Below are 20,250 nucleotides of genomic sequence, written 5' to 3'. Positions count from 1 at the left end.
GAAATCCCCATAAAAATGGATGAAAATATCTCGCATTGCATCCTGACATATACTTTATAATCCAAACTAACAGGAATCCGCTAAAACTAAACTTAACCCAGAATCCAGAATCATCACCAGACCTCCGTCTGTCCCGAAATATCCCTAATACTCCCTTAAATTCTTCAGCCCTCTACCGAAATTTAACCCAGCAAATTTAAACCACCGGTTTTCACTTGTAAAATACACGAACATGGAGAGTTGAATTAAGCCAGCAGTCTCATTCCTCGTCACGANTAAATTCTTCAGCCCTCTACCGAAATTTAACCCAGCAAATTTAACCCACCGGTTTTCACTTGTAAAATACACGAACATGGAGAGTTGGATTAAGCCAGCAGTCTCATTCCTCGTCACGGTCATATACAGAGTGTCGTAATAAAACTGGAATAAGGATGGGGTGAAAGAGCAACGATAAAACTTTACGACAACGACACAAACGGCTTATTACAACCCAGCGGATCCTCCCCCTCGTTAATTGCCTGCCAAAATAATAATTACCCCATCTCATACGCAGTACATTCACGAAAAAAAAACCCTAAATTGATGGGACAAACCCGCTGAGCAGTGAAGAAGGGAAAAAATACCTGGAAAATTGCTGGCGGGATATCTCGCTGAGAAGTGGCTCAGGGTGAGGTATCACGATGAGGAAGTAATCAAGCCCGTAGATCTGGTAACGGCTATGTGGAGCCTCCCCCGAGGGCAATACGTTGCCGAATTTCACTGTGGGGTGGATTGGAAAAGATATGGTCCTGGCTTTAGGTACCTCTTATATATGCGCAAGCTCCCTCATCCCTGCAATTTCCCTTCGCCACTTTCACTCTTCCCAAAGTTACAATTTCAAAAAAAAAGGAAAAGCAGGAGGAAAAACAAAACCCCATTGCCCAGAGCCACTTTTTCCACTATTGGTTTTTGTACTTGCCATTCTTCTCCACCATCCTCAGGGGCCATTAAAACTTTCCACGGTTTAGCGATTTCCGATTGCCTGCGGCCTCACGTCAGGACAACGTCAAAGAGAGAAAACCGGAAAAAAAGGGGAGAGGAGGACGACGAGAAAAAGAATGAGAGAAATTTGCAAACAACTTTATCTATTCGTCTTGCTCCTCTTACTATACCTTCAAGACTTTGTACATAATCGAGCGTAAAGGGTTGTGAACAAAAAAGAGAATGGTAATAAGAGGGTAAAAACCTTGGATTTAGTTGAAAGTTCGAGGAGTATTTTTAAATTTATTTGCAGAGGTGAAAGTTTCCTGTTGTATTTGATAAAGGGATGTAACGAGAAAAGTTGAGTCAAGGAGTTTTTGATGTTTTTGAGAGCTCATAAAGCACTCGTCTTATCTAAACAATGAGAAATGAAAAAAACATCGGAGACTAGACCCATACACGGAGAGAAATATTCAATAAAAATTACGTATCTTTTCCGTAATTCCGGAGCGAAATGTGGATGTAGGAAATTGTCACGGAATTTTTTCGGAGCATTCCGTAATTTTTATCTGAATCTCCTGTGAAAAATTACGATACCGTCACTTGAATTTTCTGAGTCGATTCCGTAATCGGTGAATGAATTGTGAGGTCCGTTATTTTTACAGAATATTTCTCTCCGTGTAGGGATGGTTGAAGTGTCACTCATTATGGATCAATGCAGTAACTGTCATACGGATTTCCTTCTTTGGTTTATTAGGTTAATATTGAATCAAAATAAAAAATAAAAAAACAAGTGGGAAATTGCTCTTGTATTGCACACAGTACATTTATTTTTGCTGATAAATTAGCATTATGCTTCCGAATGGTTATTTTGCGCATCATTTCTATCTATCGTGTATAATTCATTTTTAATTTCATCATGTTATTAAATTGAATGAGAATTCGTTTCAACTGATTTTGTAGAATTTTCAACTTTGTTGAATGTTATCATCATCATTATTCTTATTATCCTTTTCTTCTATACAACCGACTGTCTTTTTTACGGTTCTATCTCTCAGCCCTTCGATGAAATGTTAATAGAAAATTTTTATTTATACATGTCTTTGAACTCGGTGAAAAGGACATCTAAACAAATTTTTTAAGCTACCATACAATCAATTCTGAACATTTTTTTAATTATCGTGGGGCAACCACAATTTTCCAAAAAATTCGAAAATTAAAAAGCTAATCGGTGAGTTAAATTTTAATTGATGGCAATTGGTAGGGCTCAACAATATCTATATTTGAAATAAAATATTCAATTCCATCCATTCATTAGCGAACAACTGAAGAAAAACTTTGTTACATGCACAGATGTCCGCACACACGTACGGACGAGATCTAAAAATTGCAAATTCGAATTTTTTGGATCATGCTTTTTTGTTTACGTTTTTATTTTGACCGTAGAATACCCTTTTTTTAAAGCCTAAATTCCGATATTCATGACGGAAAAAAGCCACCAGACATCGAAAACACAAAAAACAAAAAAACACAAAAGACAAAAAATCCAAAACTTAAATTTGAACGATTGCAAAGCTCCCATTCGGAAGCAAAATGCAAAAATTTTAAAGTTTGTATTTGACTAACTCGATAGAACCGCTGAGACGATTTGATCGAGAGTTTACTCGATCTTATTTACGTGAAACCACATAAATTGCGGGAAAAGGAATGTGATCCCTTCGTTTCTCCCGGAAAAATTCCCAAAATTGTCAAAAAATTATATTTTTCATCACGCTGTGACGAAAAGTGAACTTTTCGGCACGCTCCGCGTGCCTAAAAGTCCAATTTCCGCCACATTGTGATGAAAAATATTGTTCGTAACTCGTGAAAAAATGTTTTTTAGCTCGTGGGATTGTATCACTCGCCTTCGGCTCGTGATATAAACCTCCCACTCGCCAAAAAACACTTTTTTGCACTCGTTACGAAATATACTATTTTGTCACTGCTGCTACGTTCAGCCCGTGTCGAAAAGTGCCTTTTCGTTTACTAGTAAACAAAAAGTCGAAACTTGTAAACGAAAAGACTTTTCATTTACTCGTAAACGAAAAATGGCACAGTTCGGCACTCGCTGAACTTAACATCACTAACAAAATAGTATATTTCGTTACGATGCGGAAATGTGTTTTTTGGCTCGTGGGAGGTTTATATAGCACGAGCCGAAGGCGAGTGATATAATCCCACGAGCCAAAAAACACTTTTCCCACGAGTATCGAACGATATGTTTCATCACAAGATGCGGAAATGGGACGTTTTAGGCACGCGAAGCGTGCCTAAAAAGTTACTTTTTCGCACAGCGTGATGAAAAATATAGTTCGGATACACGTGCGACGGGTTGTTTTAACACGTGTGATTGGCAGCCCTCGGCTTCGCCTCGGGCCACCAACTTCACACTCGTTGCCACCCCGTCGCACTTGTATCGAAATATACTATTTCGACTTTTTTTTACGATTTCCATTGAAAAACATGTAAAAAACAGCTGAGACAATGTTTTTCCGAATGTAATCGTTGAAATGCATCGATTGACTTCATTCNTTTTTCGCACAGCGTGATGAAAAATATAGTTCGGATACACGTGCGACGGGTTGTTTTAACACGTGTGATTGGCAGCCCTCGGCTTCGCCTCGGGCCACCAACTTCACACTCGTTGCCACCCCGTCGCACTTGTATCGAAATATACTATTTCGACTTTTTTTTACGATTTCCATTGAAAAACATGTAAAAAACAGCTGAGACAATGTTTTTCCGAATGTAATCGTTGAAATGCATCGATTGACTTCATTCGCATACACACAGAAAAACCTAAACGTAAATTATGTTTTAAGCCCGGTGGCTTGGCGCAGTGGGTAAGTTCGTTGCCTCACATGCGAAAGGTTCCGAGTTCAAATCCCGGCCGGGTAGAATGGTGCGATCTAACCATTTAAAGTCTTTGATCATCATCGCAGTATACCCTAACCGGGTCGAAGCGATGTAAAATAACGATAAAAAAAACGTTTTGATAAACGTAATTTACACTTAACGTCAATATGATGTCTGGTGGATTTTTTTCCGTCATGAATATCGGAATTTGGGCTTTAAAAAAGAATATTCTACGGTCAAAATAAAAACGTAAATTACGCATAAACAAAGCGTCTTTTACGTTTATCAAAACGTCAACTACGTTTATCAAAAATAAGAAAAAATCATCGTAATTTACGACGATTTTGAGCGTAAATTACATTTATGAATACGTAATTCACGTTTATAATTGTCGTAAATTACGATTTATAATCATGCTAATTTACGATTTCGCAATCGAAAATTACGCTCATAATCGTCGCGAATTACGTTTATGTAATCGTAATTTTCGGCGACTATAAGCGTAATTTATGATTTTGTAGTCGTTAAATACGTTTATGTAATCGTAATTTCAAAAACTTCATGGAACGTTTCGAGACATCAAAACCGTGGAGATATGAAATTTCCAGTTTCGGCTTTCGAGGTAACTATGATAAGTTCCTCTCTTCGAGTTGGGAGGAATGGGAAAAAATCGGCACTTTGGACTTCTTTTGAAATTTCAATGGTTCATTGAATTATTAATACGATAATTTTTTTTATTTGGAAATCACAATCCCCCTTTCCCTTTATCATAAGACTCGACAGAACTTACTTCATAAATTTCTGTTTGAGTTATAATCATCGAAAAAATTGATCAAAGGTGCCCATTTTACCCAGCCTCCCCTATCAAAGGAGGAACGGATATTGTTTACCTGATATAGACTAATGATGCAATTGGTTTTATCCAAGAGCATTATCCCAGTAAAAAAATGAACGTGATAAGGTATCTGTGGGGGATAAGAGAACTGCGGATAAAGGGCGAGGTACTGGAAAAAAAGAGGCCAAGGGGATCGCATAAGAATACAAACGCACCGTTCGGTGCACCAATCCATACAAAGAGTTGGATTATCCAGAGGTGTACAAGAGGGCTTTCTTCCGGGAATGAATAGTTCCACTGTTATCGACCTCCCAAGAACGCAAAAGAAAGAACACTCAGGTCTTGATCCGGTGATTTGTCTATTCGCTACTAAAGTCCCATTGCCGAGGTGTCTTATACGTCTTATAGCTCTCTCATCCAAAGAAAATGTTTCCCTTGCTCTCACAGACTCTCCAATAATACGTGCATACCTCATTTTTGTTTGGCTTGTAAAGTAATTCGGAGTTGTATTTACAAGGATTCCTCCTTCTTGCACATCATTTCCGTCTATGATGTATTGTTCATTGTTTATTTCATGTTATTACATTGAATAAGATTTATTTTTAACTCATTTTGTCAGATTTTCAGATTAGTTTAATGTTATCATCATCATTATTCTTATCCCGTTCTTCTATACAACCGATTATCTTTTTTCACGGTTCTGTTTCCTTCCCAGCCCTTTGATAAAATGCTGCTCGAAAATTTTCATTTTGTACATAGTTGAATGAATTTGAAACATCACGTCGAGGCGATACTCATTCCCGAGCTCGCAGCGCCACTCTGGCATGAAATCAGTAGTGAAGTTGTCAATCGGTTTAAGTCGACTTAGCTCCCAGTTGAGTTTTCGTTGAATAACTCGGAATTTATGAAAGATAGCGTTGTGAAGATAGTCTTCACTTTTCTTCACAAGAAAGATTGTTAGGAAAATTTTGCTAACTCCTTTAGAATTTGAAATTTTCATCGGGAACTGATACTAGAATGGAATTGACTTAAACCGTTTGACCAGTTCACTACTGAATTCATTCAAAAATCACTCCGAAATTACGTGAAATCATTGAAATCACGCACTGGCGTAATGCGAACCGCACGGAAAGAAATCCCATCGTAAAAAGGAGAAAGGAAATCGATCGGGAAATATCGATTTCGAAATATCTCGAAAATCTCGAATAAGCGTAAGCGTAAGATTGAAACCGAAGCGCCACTACGTGAGGAGATGAGAAGGCGCGTGTGTAGCACGCGCGCCCGATCTCGTATACAGTAAAAATTACGTATCTTCCGTAATTCCGGAGCGAAATGTGGTTTCAGGACATTTTACGGAACTGTTACGGAATTTTTTCAGAGCGTTCCGTAATTTTTATCTGAATCTCCTGTGAAAAATTACGATACCGTCACCTAAATTTTCTGAATCGATTCCGTAATCGCCGAGCGAATTGTGAGTTCCGTCATTTTTACTGAACATTTCTCTCCTGCGTGCAAGTAATTCGTGATTTTGAAATTGACATGCCTGCCGACGATGATAATAAAATGCCATACTTACTGCCATAGTAACATGGTAAAATGGATCGCTTTTCGTTGTCATTTGCCTATGATTGGCGGAGTGAAATCAAACGATTTCGTTATTATTTTCCAGTTTTGATTTTCATAATTTGACACAACGAGTTTTGTCTTACCTTTATTATTTCGAATTGATTTCGAATTGATGAACTCATTCGAAATGATGAAATCACCTCCCGTGACGCTTGAAATCACCGGAAATCGACTTCACTTTGAAATCATGGTGTCACTCAATTAGGGAGTGCGTAACCCCTCACATCACATTTGAAGAAACCATCAGAAAGCTCAGTTCCACGGAAATTCATACAAAATTTGAAATTTTCAACAATCGTCATGAAGATCAAATCAACCAATACAGATACCGACGTCGGTGGCCGCGTGGGCTAGGCGCAAGTGTAATGTGCGAAAGGTTGAGTTCTTCTTCTTCTTCTTCTTCTTCTTCTGTTCGTTTCAGTTATATCCTCTTACTATAGTAGAGGCAAGCACCATTTCTCCTCAAAATTCTGGAATGTTTTTTCTCTATGTAGTTAAATCACTTAATATCTCTGTCAACTGAATAGCAAAACGTTCAAGTCGAAAAAAACCGAGGTGGAACCGCCCTCGGTGGCCGAGTGTATTAGACGCAAGTCTAGTACATATGTGGAAGATTGCGAGTTCGATTCCCCGTGGAACCGAATTTTTCAACGGAAGGCTCCGGCGAGCAGGAGGTTGCTAATAGAGTAACCGCTTGTACCGGCATAGGTTTCCTGTGGTTTACCATGCTACTCCTGTGTTCTATAGGAGTGCGAACGCGGTACAGTGTAGAATCCACAGCCGCATGCATAGAGTTGGATAGAAATGCCGAAACAAGACCCGAAAAGGGGACTCAAAAGGCCTTAAAAAAAATCAATACAGCTATCGTAATCATCGTTTAATGGCTCCGACTTAACGGCATTAAAACAAATATTTTAAGCTATGAGTGAATTCGTTTGATGAATGATATTCAAAGATATCCCCGGAATTCTGATTTTCAACAAATACAACATTTTCGCAAATTTTCAAATAAATCAAAATTACGATTGATTTGTCAATTCGCTACTGAAGTCGCACTGCCAAGGTGTTTTATACGCCTTATATCTCTCTCATCCAAAGAAGATGTTTCCCTTGCCCTCCCAGACTCTTCAATAATACGTACATACCTCATTTTTGTTTGGCTTGTAAAGTAATTCACAGTTGTATTTACAAGGATTTCTCAACGTTTGATACACTCTGGCTTGAGGGGTTTTCAAATGCCATCGGGGGTTGATCCTCAAGTTGAAATGAGGATAAAAGGTGGGTGGTGAAGGGTGAGAGCGAGGGGGAAGGGAGGGAGATGGCAAGGAGCTTTAATTAATCTCCGTGCAAATACAAGGCCATGGAGTTAGTGAGGATAGACGATGAGGACCATTCGAGGGTAAGATAAAGAAGATGCTGGAAGAAAAATAGAAAGGTCTCAAGTGAACCAAGACGAGTGGAGCTTTCGAGTTGCGCCCTTTTTTTATTTCATCTTTTGTGGAAAACATGGTTTCTCTTTGCTAATAATTTTGCCGTAACGGCAGAGTCAATTTGATTCGATCGAAATCGATTGACAATCGATGAAAAAAATCGCAAGATTTTTTATTCATCGATTCGTTAGATATTTAAATTGCTTCGGATTGAACTCTTTGGTACTGTGTCGATGAGTGGAATTCAAACATCTCTGTAGGATGTGCAGGGGGGTGGTGGTCCACTCCAGATGCCATTCTCTCTGCACGTTGGCTTCCTCTCTGGCTCCAATGGAGTTACGTAACCCAGTGAGCATGTAACTTGAATTGTATCACCGGGCTTGTACCAGAATTTCAGTGGAGCGATTTTTCCATGGGGTGGATCGCCGGGATATGGACACCTGACTTCACCTGATTAAATTATTTTCTTTAGCAAGATGGAGGAGAGGATGCTGTGGAGTTCGTGCTGCACTGAGAGAAAAACAGCAGAGTTCTCAAACAACTCTTACTTGTGCCAATAAAATCGTCTGTTAAAAATGATAAAAGTAGTTTTTTTCTCCCAAACATGCGAAATGTGCGCCGAAATTGAAAATTTTTAGTTCAAAAATTGATTTAGTCTGTTCAATGGAATGAGAGATAGTTGTTTGTCGTTTCGACTATTCAATAATCGCAGACAAATAATTACATAATCATAATCCGATAAAATTTTTAGTCTCCAATTGTCAATTTCTGTCATTTATTCTATTCATTGTGTCAAGAGACAAGGGAAGGAATCAAATTTGTGGGTATTCATTCAGTTTTCGAAAGAAAATAAATTTTTAAAATTTTCAGGAATACATGGAGAAATTTTTATATTACCCGAATGAGGTTTCGAATGACTTTGTTTTGTGTGTTTGTTTTGATCATAGGAAATAGTAGATTGTGCACCAAGGGAGGAAATCAGGACATTTTAACCCGCGCGTGGTTTCCCTCCTAGATAGACATACTATTTTTTGTCATAACTGCACGGTATAATTCGATTTTTCTTCGTAAATGCAGGGAGGAACGTGGGTTATGTCATTCCGAGGATCGTCAAAAACAACAGAAATCCGAGGAATTAAATAAACCACCTTTTGCCGTCATTTGGGGCGGAAAATTGAACTTTCCGTGCAGATATGACGAAAAATACTTTTTAGTGCTTAGTGTTCTTTAATATAATTCCTCTTCATTTAATGTTGTAACATGCGAATTAACGAAAAAAAAATATAATAAAAATAAAAATGGATAAACTTAAATTAATTTAATTGTTAAGAGGGAAATGGCAAGAAAATAAAATGAAATAGAATAGTATAAACCCACCTAGCGACGGGCGCGAAACGCCAGTTTGCTAGTCAATTCTTAAATTATTATATATAATAATAATGATATGACAGCAATCTTGTAACTTAGAGACAAAATATTTCTTGATAAACTTCCCTCTATAAAAATTATTTTTCTCCTGAAAAAGCACTCTCTTGTCTGAATGATCCGTCTCTTGAGCAAATATTTCGTTGTCGTTGAAAGCAGAGCAATTATTCATGTTTGAGACGTTTAAATTCGAACCAAACAGTTATTTCTTTGGTACCTTTCAACTAACAATTTTGTTGGTCCAACCAACTTGTTTGAAAACTTGTTCGTTTTTCTCTCAGTGCAGTGAGCCTAAAAATGTTACAGTGGTATTGTAGAAATGCAAAGATAAAATTTTGAAAAATACGGCTTTGAGGTAGACTTTTAAATTTTACAGACGAGTCGAAAGTATTTGAAAAAAAACGTCCAAATCACGTAAAGATTACGTTGTGAGGTTTAATCGTGATTCATAAATAACGCTTCGTAGAAATCACTGTTCTCCGTGCGAATTTTTTATGGTCTGTTACGTAAAATTTATGTTTCAATCCATTAAATTTCTAGAATTCTTCGCGTCGTATTTTTTCCCGAACGAGCATTTCGCGTCAGGTTTACGTTGTGTCACGTAATTTTTCCCGAAGTTTCTCCTCCGTGCGGAGTTAGTCAATTTGCAGGCACATTTATGCCACGATGATTCCCCTAGGAATTTCGGACACTTTCAGCAAATTTACATATAAATCATCCTTTTTGATAGCTAAAATGAATATTAGCACTAATAATAATATTTATGAGGATTTTCCATTTTTGTTTTCAAAAAATTCCAGTTTGTGGAACGAAATAAATGTATCCTTTAGATTTCTAAATTAAAACAACCTATTTCATTTTATATCCGTCCACAGAACTGTGAATGGACTAGCAGGACTGTTCAGAAAGATAATCAAGTAGTGATATTTGAAATTTAACACTCAGCATCATGCAAAAGTGCATCACGGAGAGCCTGTTTCATCCAAATTATGCTAATAAATTGAAATATCCTCTGGTGAGAGTGAAATTGAACGAAGTTCTCCTCCCGTCCAAGTTTTACTTTTAAATTTGGAAATTAGGTCGAGTTTATTCAAATCGTATGATTTCATCACTAAATATTGAAGATTAAATAAAGCTCATGAAATTCAAATTCCCCCGTCAGCCGATATCCTCCCAACATCTTTAGTCACCAAAAAGGTTCACTCGAAAAAAGTCACTTACACAATGGAGGTTCATGGGACCACGTGCCATTCTCCGTACAAATAATGGATCCCTCCCCAATTAATTGATGCCCAGGAAGGCAGGCAAATCTCAACAACGATCCCACTTTTCTGGCCTTGTTGGCCTTGGTAATCCGTTTTTTTCCCACTGCTGGGCTCCTCTCCTGCTCCAGAATTATTCCGTTTTTAGGGACAGACGGTAGAGGACACGTTATCTCTGCAGAAAAACATTTTTCATCCCTTAAATAATGAACAAAAGATTAGTAGATTTTTTTTTGTAAACCACAGGCCATTAGTCTTACGAGAACAAACGGGTACAGTGGCGTTCCACGTGCCATCCTCACCGCAGGATATAGTCTGGGATCCTAGTAGTACATTACCCCACAGACAGGTGAATACAGCATTACCACTGACACTGTTATTGTGCTCCAACATCTGAAGTTTTGCATTAGGCAGAACAATCTCTGGACACAGTATGAGCTCACAGCGTGGCACCTCACTCGACCATCTTCCTGCAATGCGCAACCAATTTTCCAGAGGTGCACTCACTCACTCTTTCATCCCTCCCCCTCCCCCCTCTATTTACTCCCCCCCCCGTGGGTTTCATTCAATTATCACGACTCGTTTCGTGCAGTAATTCGTGCGGCTAACGAGTCTGATTCGCAATTACCGGCAGACACGAAAAATTTTTCGCTTGCAGGATAAAAATTCACCCAACTAGACTGTTCGAGAAAAGGTTGAACATTGAGAGAGAAGTGAGGATTGAAAAGGAAGAGGAAAGAATTCAATTCGACTCACCGTTGTATTGGCAATTGAGAACTTTCGAGCCAACGAGTCTGTACCCATTTGGACACTCGAACTCAGCTCTCTGACCCATTCTGGCGCCCTGGATCTTGCTGGACAGTGGTGCAGGTGTGGGTATGAGGGTGGGACAATGAGTATCTGAGGGAGAAAATCATTTCAATTTATCGGATAGAGGGAAAAACCTCATTTTCACCTAACGAGCAACAAGGATTTTTCATCAGAAAAATCTTTTCGTGTCAGTACACGGAGAGAAATATTCAGTCAAAAATACGGAACAATTCACGTAATCCGCAGTGGGGAATGGTTTTCCGACAATTTTTATAGGAATGGAGAAAAAATCTGAAACGTTCAGTGAATTCTCAGGTTCATCACCGAACAAAGTACGAAAATGTCAGGTAATCTTTCCCGAGGAAGTAAAATCTTACAGAAACTTCCCGACTTATTATGCCTGCAAAATCAAAAACTCTTGAACGTTCAACAATTTTTATGAAGCTAATGAGTTATTTCTACATTCCGTTGGGTAAATTTTCTCAATCGTTGGGGAAAAATTACGGAACGACTTGTTGTTCCACAGCGGGGAGTCATCAGACGGGTGGTTAATTTTTACGGAACAAATCGTAGAATTTACGTGGCGATTCGTACAATTTCAGTTCCGACTCACACTTTTTATTGAATTTTACTTCGCTCATGGATTACGTTTCGAACCGTAATTTTTACGTTTTTTTTACGGGGATACGTCTATGGTTTCAATATGGGGGTCATTTTGAGAAACGGTCCTTATGTGCAGCGCCATCGATCGGAATTCTAGAAAATTCTAGACATTTCGAGGAAATTCAGGGAGTTTCTAGAAAAGGGAATTCAAGGGGTTTCTAGGAAATTCAAGACAGAAGAAAAGACCACACAGTGGTCAATTTAATCGAAAAACCTATCGAATTCGTTAGAAAATTCTATTAAATTTCTATTGAACTGGTCTATTAGTTTTTCTTTTATTATTATTAGCTGTTCTAGTAGAAAAAGTCAATGGAATTCAATTTTTCTGTATAACTTATTCTATTGAGATATTTTCTATAGAATTTCCTCGGCTCAAATTTTCTAAGTCTTTTCATTTGATTTTCTTGATGAGAAGAAAAGAAAAATAGAATGAAAAAAACTTCGAAAATGTCAGTCGAGCAAATTCTACAGAAAATATATGAAAAGAATAAGTTATGTAGAAAAATCGAATTCTGACTTTTTCTATTGAACATGTCAATAGAATCAGCCAAAAACTAATAGAAAGTTTAATAGAATTTTCTAACGAATTCGATAGGTTTTTCTATTAAATTGTTCGTGCGTGCATGGACGTATCCTACAATTCCAGTTGTATCAAAGTATCAAAGTTGTATCAAATTTATTTTTTCCCGTAATTTTTATTGAATTTTTCTCTCCGTGTAGGGTAAGCTACCCAGTAGATGGACAAGCTACTTTTGGATGGCAAATTACGCAAAAAAGTACTGAAATGTGAATTGTTGCTTTGAATTTTCACTAACTGTTGTGATTCTTAACCTCTCGAGTAACGATTTTTTTTCGATTAATTTTTTTTTTCAATTGCTAAAAAACAAACGTCCATCTACTGGGCGGTTTACCCTAATATCGACATCAGGGCTAAACTTGCCTACGACGTGGATTTTTATGGAATTAGTTAGGCCTTTGGGCGTAGAGCAGGTATAAACCCCAGAATCTTGATTCTTCACGTAATATATCGACAGCCTGTACTTCCAATCTTTCTCGGACGGTGCAATAGCCCAGCCTATAAGTAAAATATCGGAAAAGGCATTAATTTTTCCATAGGGATGGAACGTCAAATGTGAGGGTAAAATCATTGAGTGCCATGTGAAAGAGCAGGGGCTTATGATCGGCAGCATAATGACGACGTTGATATGCGATGATGATAGAGCAGAGTGCTTTCGGTGCGCATGCACCCTGGAAATGATGGCTATCGTGGTGGATTAATACCCCCGCTTTCGAGATAGTGCGGAGAGTCCAGCGACGCGTCAATGTTTCATTAACCCAACGGCCAGTTCTCGTCCCCCCATTTTCTGTACCGACGTTCAACCGATAAATAACTCTCGTTTCCCCTGGTGGAGGGACATCACGTGTGTTTTCCGTGATTCTCCCTTTCCCTTCATTTCTCTCTCCACTAATTGCCGGATCGCTGTGGAGAAGGGTTTGAGGAGGCAGTGGGAGGGGGTCAAAGAATTGTGGTGAGGGTCCTCCTGCCTACACAACCGTTCAAACTGAACAATGGCAACTCGGTTGTGTACAATGCAGCATGAGAAACCGGGCGGATTGCAGTAAAACAAGTTCTTCAGTTTTATTTACATTTTCAGTCTATTTTTCCTCCCCCCACTCTCTTTTATCGGAAATATTCAAAGGTCTCCCGCTCACTAAGAACCAAGAATGCAATTTCAAATGTAAATATTTCTCCCTAAAAAGAACTCGACGATTGTTCAACTCATCCACCAGTCCAGTAGTTCATTCAATTTGTTGTGAGGATTATTTACATACGACTCAATGGGATACATACCCGTGAGATATTGACGAAATGTGGAGTTCCATGTCCACTCTGGATTGCCCATGCGTCGGGCAAATAAACACTCTAGGTGTAGTATACTTCCTGGGAAGACAGCCAGGGCGCCCGAGGGCTCAATAGCCGCTGATCCCCTGGGTAGACCGAACAGAATTGTCGGTGGAACATTATCTGAACAGAATAATGGGCACATGTTCTTTAGCTTTTTGTGGAGAAATTTCACATTGCTTGCACCCCTTGCTCCCCCGCCCCTAAATGGGCGCATTTTTCTCACAAAGTGACGCTCTTTGTTCCATCTCACGCACACAATTTCGTAGCCAACCACCAGTGGCAGCAGCTGTTTCAACCTTCCCACAAGCTATTTCGCAATTCTTTTCACTTGCCTCCCTCACACCCCTTTCTTTTTCCACGCTTTTTTCCTCTTGCATGTCACAGCTTTTCCCATTCCTCGACGCGTCGATTGTTACTACTCTTTTTGTTTTGCCCATGTTGTTTCTAGCCACTGGCGGTTGCCTCCGGAGTATTAAAAAAATCATGCTCAATCGGGTGTATGGTCTGTTCATTGAAACGGCAAAAAGACTAGAGGGGGATTTCTTCATTAAAATAAATTGTGCGTGTACCGATGTGCAAATCGGATGTAGTGGGATGACAGAGATGAACGCCCGATGGTTTTATACACGGAATGCGAAAAGTCTACGTGGCCAGAAAGTAAATCCGTAGAGATCCGGATAGGTCCCCCGCGGGTGCCCAAGCGTTTGCCCGCAATCCCTCGAGGAGGGCGAGAAAAGCCGCTACTTTTACCCTCCCACGAGTCTCATCCCCTTTACACTTTCTCTCTCTTTATTTGGATTTTTCCCTCCACGCCTGAATTTCACACACACTGTTAGAAAATTAAACTTGAAATTTCAAGTAAAACAACTTGAAATTTTCAACGATAAAGTTACATGAAATTTCTGTAGAATCTTCATTGACAAATCAGTTAATTTTTTGAATATTCAAGTAATTCTCGATTTTCAGATCCATACGGCACTGAAAAACCTTGATAATGTTGACAATTCAGGCAATAACTTCTCTGAATTTTCAATCTAGTGAAAATTCAATGGTTTTTTAATATGAAAAATCAAATTTTCTTGAATTTTCAAGATGAATAAGAAATTTAGTGAACATTTTCAATTGAAATTGAATTCAAACTCATAACATTGGAAATTCAGAGGACATTGTGACTGAAATTTCAAGAAATTTTTAACAGTGCAGCCTTGTACAAAAATCCGATGGAATTGCTACTAATCTTTATTATTTCAATGAGAAAAATTCGACTGGGTTGTTGGTCCCTTGTCCCATTGCGGGTGGGTTGGAGTGCGTATGGCCCATTACGAGTCGAACCCCATAACTGCCCGACCGATTCCCATTTTCCTATTTATCAAAAAGGAAAAAAGGAAATTTTGAAATTTCCATACGGATAAGAAGAAAACGGCTAAGACGATTTTACTCAGAATCCAATCGAAATGCAATTACATGTACACTGTCGGGAATTTCCTGAAATTTCAGTCACAGCGTCATCTGAATTTTCGATCTTGTGAAGTTGAATTCAATTTCAAATGAAAGCGTTCACTAAATTCCTCATTCATTTTGAAAATTCAAGAAAACTGGGCTTTGAATGTTAAACAATCATTGATTTTTCAATGAAAACTTGAATTTCCAAACTCATCGTGAAAATTGAACATCACATACAATTCAATTTTCAATAACTTCAGAATTTAGAAAAGTTGTTGCCTGAATCTTCAAAATTTTCGAGGTTTTTCAGTGCCGAATGGACCTGAAAAATCGAGATTTACTTGAATATTCAAGAAATTAACTGATTCGTCAATGAACAAATATACAGAAATTTCATATAACTTTTTCATTGTTGATAATTTCAAGAGTAATTTTCTAACAGTGTAGATGCATCGACCGCATAAAAAAATAAAAACCCATCATTATTCTCGGTAAAATGGTTGAATTTTCGCAGAAAACTCACTTTTTTCGATTTTTTCACGAGTATTATGCGAATAACTAACGAACCTCTGAGACGATCATCTTCATAACATAATCAGTTCTAATGTACACTGTTAAAAAATTTTGTTTGAAATTTCCGGAACATTTTTTCGAATTTTCTATCAAATTTAATTACCGCTGAAATTTCAGGGAATTCCGTCATTGAAAATTCAGAATTTCGTGGAAAAATCAAAGAGAACTGTGAATGTCAGTTCCATTTTTTCCTGAAAATGACTAGAAAACCAGAAAATTCCGGTAAATATATTCTTGAATATTTAGGGCAATGACACTGAATGCGATTTAGGGGGAAAAAAATTATGAAATTTCCGATTTCACTGGAAATTCAATGTAATTTGGCACCGAATATTCATATTAGATTGAAAATTCTAATGCATTAAGGGAATCTCGTCTTTATGCTGCTTAAAATTCTGGAATTTTACTGAATTTTCAGTGAAACCTGCAATTTCATAGTTTTCATTTCCCTAAATCGCATTCAGTGTCACTGTCCAGAAAATTAGTGGTCAACTATGCATGAAATTTCATTTTTTTCCAACAGTGTACATTCCCACGCATCGATTGAAAAAAAAAGAAATTTCTGAATTGGTTCATTTGTTCACAAGATATCGTTGGACAAAATTTTGGTCACACACGTACACACACACATACAGACATGTCTTCAAAAACGCATCAGGATGATTCTAACGGCCAAGAAATGTGGAGAAATCACGGAAATTCCCCATTCGATTATCGCGGTCATTACAATAACTTCCTCCCTTCAGCTCGAAAGTAACTAGTGGATTGGGCTATTGGTCGCTCGATGCGCTCGCTCCCATTGACCCGTCGGACGGGTCGCACCAATAACTTCCCGATATTATTATTCCTCCCATTTTGACTAAAAGAATCCTTTTCAACTCTCAATACTCTGTTTATTTGTTCATGAGAAACCCTTGTTTGTGTTCGTTGCCTTTTTGTCATTTTGAAATTTTCTTTCCGGGAAAACTCAAAAACCACTAAACAGATATCAGCCAAAATCTAATCCGCTCTAAGTTGAATGAAAACCTATCGATTGAAAAAAAAAGAAGTCAAATCGGACAATTTGTTCACGAGAAATCGTTAACCAAAATTTTGACCACGTACATACCTAGTAACACACACACACACACACACAGACAGACATTTTGTTTAAAATTGTCTAGGAACATCGAAAAGACCTTGAAACATGGAGATTTGATGAAAAATCGATTTTTGATTTTCGGGGCCATTACAATAACTTCCCTGCCGGGAAGTTAAAAAATAAGGTGAGTTACGGCTGTGAAGAGATACAACTGTTTTTTAATCCCATTGTTTCACCCTCCACCCATTCCCCTCCCCATTCCATTACTCTTGAAACCCCATTTGCAGTTGATGCCTAGTACACTTCGTCTGAATTACCGAATAACAAGGTGACATTTTTGGCGGGAAACAGTGTGATAATTCGCCAACAGCATGAGAACAAAATATGGTTGATGAAATAACTTTCCTTACCCGAGTAATTTGAAATAGATGTTGTAGGAATACACGACGGAGATTTTCCATTCCATCCCCCATTTCTACACACCAATAGTGGATCCCCAACGAGCTTATATCTCCCCAACTCCCGACATCTCACTGTAACTCGTTCACCGTGTGGAATTGTTATCTTGTCCGCCTGTAAAATCCCCATGTAACCCATCAGCATGTTTCTGTCTCCATTACTCATCTCGTCATATTCTCCAACACTGGATATATCCCGTTGTACACTAAAATTTTCTTTCGTTCCTTCGGCGAACATATATATATATATATTCCACCTATTTGCATTATTTCAAAATCGATATTCACCAATGTTGGTCCCTCTTCAAGCGATACATATGCATGAAGAGGCATCAGTCAGTATATCTTATGGTGAATATCTACGAAGAGATCTAGAGAGATATGACAATTTTACGCTTCTACGTACGAACTGTGGATTATTTCTATGCTTTTACCTTTTTACTTACGGATATGGTTACATTTTTGTATGTCATTATGAGTAGGGGATGAAGACCCTCGAGTTTGCACTCACGCTGAGGTCCCTTGTCCACATCTGAAAGCATATCGCTTAATCGCATTTATTGCGTTTGTCGGTGTGGATTAGAACGTTGGAGGGAGAGAAAAAACGGGAGCAGTGACATCGACGGTGATAATGGGGACAGGGTAAAGTTTGAATCCAATTTAGTTACGCTGCCACCTTGTGAGTACATATAGCCGACGGCAACGTCTGCAGTAAACTTGGAGGAGGATAGCTCAACTCCACAAGTCACTTTTTTTCTTGCCTTTATTTTTTTTGTTTACGCTTTTGTTTTGCCGGGAGTTTTCTTCATAAGTAGAGGGCTAATAAGTGCGAGCGGTTTGGAATATAAAATAAAGACACGTCGGTATAAGAATGTGGGAGACGTGGGGTATGACATGTCACGATTCCAGGGCGAAAGGGGGATAATTGATTATGATGATGAAGATAATTCGACGTTTCTCATTGAAACGAAAATTGTTGCAATTGGAAAAATGTGGACAAACAACATTGATGGTTTCGAGTAATTCGATCAGCTGCTGGTACACGTCCCTCGATAATTCATCCTCCGATAAACACACGTCGAACTCTGAGCAAAACGAAATAATGTCACTGTACCGTGCAGAATGAAATGCCCAAGCTGTACCGAAAAAAACGAGGCAAAACAAAACATATCCCCCGGACGATTTTGTTGATTCTTTTTTTTCTAGTAAAACTGGTTCAGAGTTTGGGGGGATCGATTCCCCGCCGTGCGTTCACCTCAACTCACCTTTCCCGGCATGGCAGATACTCAAATTTGGGCTGAGTAAGATGACAAGCCAGATAATGTCGAAATTTCGTGTCATCCTAGGATGAATCCCTCCGATGATTTTGCCACTTTGGTATTTTTTATGGTGATGGTTTTTTCAAAGACAATCACCCCCGAGTACTTGCGTCGCTGACGCTCACACACTCTGTTGACAAAATTCGATTGCAGATACTAAACAACTACATTGTCGTTTATTTCCACTTTCGATTGTCCACTGAACCCGTTCATATACCTTGCGAAACTGAGCCTCGCTCGGACCCACATAATAGTCACTACTGTACCATCCCCCACCTTTGGTACTCCTCGAATCCCGAGCTTTTCCCGACGCACCCCCAATACAGTGCGCAAGCGCTTCCGCTCCTAACTTCATCTTTCTTCAGAATTTTAGGGGGAAAAAAAAGGAAAACCCCTTCCTTACCCTCAATAACTTGGAGACTTGCACACACTCGTTGGAATTACGTACGTTCACCCTCTGTTCCACATCGTGTTGTCTACTCCAGAAGAAGGCAAGGGTGCAAAACAATTTTCCAAAGTGCTCGACACCCGCCCACATCCCCTTTTTACACTTCCTTTGTCGCTTTGTTTTAATCTACCCCCCCCCCNCGCGCCAGCTTGAGGAACTGATACGGGAAATTCATTTCGTATAATTAAAGACTACTTGAATTAGATTTGTTCTCTTTAAATATGTCATTTATTCTGTTTTTCATGAAAGAAAAGAAACAATAGTCTTGCAATAAAACATTCACCTCACACAATTTTACTAGAACACTCGTACACACTCTGAGGTTTCTTTTTAATACTTCTTTTTTCTTATGGCTATCAGACTTGTGTAAAATAAATCGTAGTAACATAATAAGTATTAACATTCAATTGAACAGGGAACTTGCATGAATTTTTTTCAATTTTCTAATCTCAAGTTTGGGACCTGAATAATTCATTTTTCATTCACAAACGTTTGAAATATTGCTCATTAATTAATAGTTAAGTATTAAAACGCTTTGAAATCGCTAATGACGTCACACGGACGGTCGAGCGCTGGACCAATCACAGAATGGCTCGAGCGGACCTAACCTAATCTTGAGGTGCGCCTCGGCCAATGGAGGACGGCAACTCCCCACTCTCTTCTTTTTGACCAATGAAGCGTTACCTGACCGTCTTCGTGACGTCATAATCGAAAAATTGACCTCGAAAACGACTGATTTTAAATTAATTATCATAGGACATCTCGGCAATATTTCTCCATAATTCTCGCCGTTTAGCTATCCACATTTACAAGAAATGTGTGAATAGAGAAATTAGAGAGAATTGAGCTGCATGCAAGTTCCCGATTAAAAGTAATTACGTATTGGATACATTTGTTGGAAGAAATCGAGGACTACGATAAACTAACGATTCAAACTATGCGAAAATTATCTGCTGTTAGTCTGTTTACAATGTGGGTTATTATTATCATCTATTTTGAATAAATCTGTTTGGCAGACATGGGTGAGAATGGCACATACAATTCAAATATGAAAAATTATTAAACTGAGTATCGTTAATCACAGTTTTGGATATCAGGTATCAGGTAAAACTCCCG

At 38.5% G+C, this 20,250-nt stretch overlaps 1 protein-coding gene across 3 annotated transcripts; it reads right to left on the bottom strand.

Annotated features, from left to right (window-relative positions):
- Positions 1–7,775: 7,775 nt before the first annotated feature.
- On the bottom strand, positions 7,776–18,932 carry LOC107046853 (locomotion-related protein Hikaru genki). 3 transcript variants are annotated; one of them, XM_015269569.1, is made up of 9 exons: positions 18,633–18,932; positions 17,802–17,899; positions 17,320–17,482; positions 13,759–13,932; positions 12,847–12,981; positions 11,190–11,333; positions 10,694–10,903; positions 10,393–10,608; positions 7,776–8,196 (listed from the first exon to the last, which is right to left on the bottom strand). In XM_015269569.1, exons 1-9 carry the CDS (start codon positions 18,706–18,708, stop codon positions 7,991–7,993), a joined length of 1,422 nt encoding a protein of 473 aa, XP_015125055.1. In that variant the 5' UTR covers positions 18,709–18,932; the 3' UTR covers positions 7,776–7,990. The 3 variants fall into 3 exon arrangements, with proteins under 3 accessions (XP_015125055.1, XP_015125056.1, XP_015125057.1); XM_015269570.1 differs by having other exon boundaries at positions 17,814–17,899; XM_015269571.1 differs by lacking the exon at positions 12,847–12,981.
- Between the last annotated feature and the right edge of the window lie 1,318 nt (positions 18,933–20,250).

The sequence above is a fragment of the Diachasma alloeum genome, unplaced genomic scaffold, assembly GCF_001412515.2.
Source record: "Diachasma alloeum isolate Michigan unplaced genomic scaffold, Dall2.0 Dall_scaffold_02453, whole genome shotgun sequence".
NCBI lineage: Eukaryota > Metazoa > Arthropoda > Insecta > Hymenoptera > Braconidae > Diachasma > Diachasma alloeum.
The sequence above is the reverse complement of the archived record's forward strand: the minus strand, read 5'-3'. Positions and strand labels throughout refer to the sequence as shown.

Bases quoted from the DNA above. Each gene is read 5' to 3' on its own strand.
- LOC107046853 (XM_015269569.1), bottom strand. From the start codon at position 18,708: ATGACACGAAATTTCGACATTATCTGGCTTGTCATCTTACTCAGCCCA. The intron at 17,900-18,632 runs GTGAGTTGAGGT...ATATGCTTTCAG, and splicing joins TATCTGCCATGCCGGGAAAG to ATGTGGACAAGGGACCTCAG. The intron at 10,904-11,189 runs GTGAGTCGAATT...TGCGCATTGCAG, and splicing joins TCTCAATTGCCAATACAACG to GAAGATGGTCGAGTGAGGTG.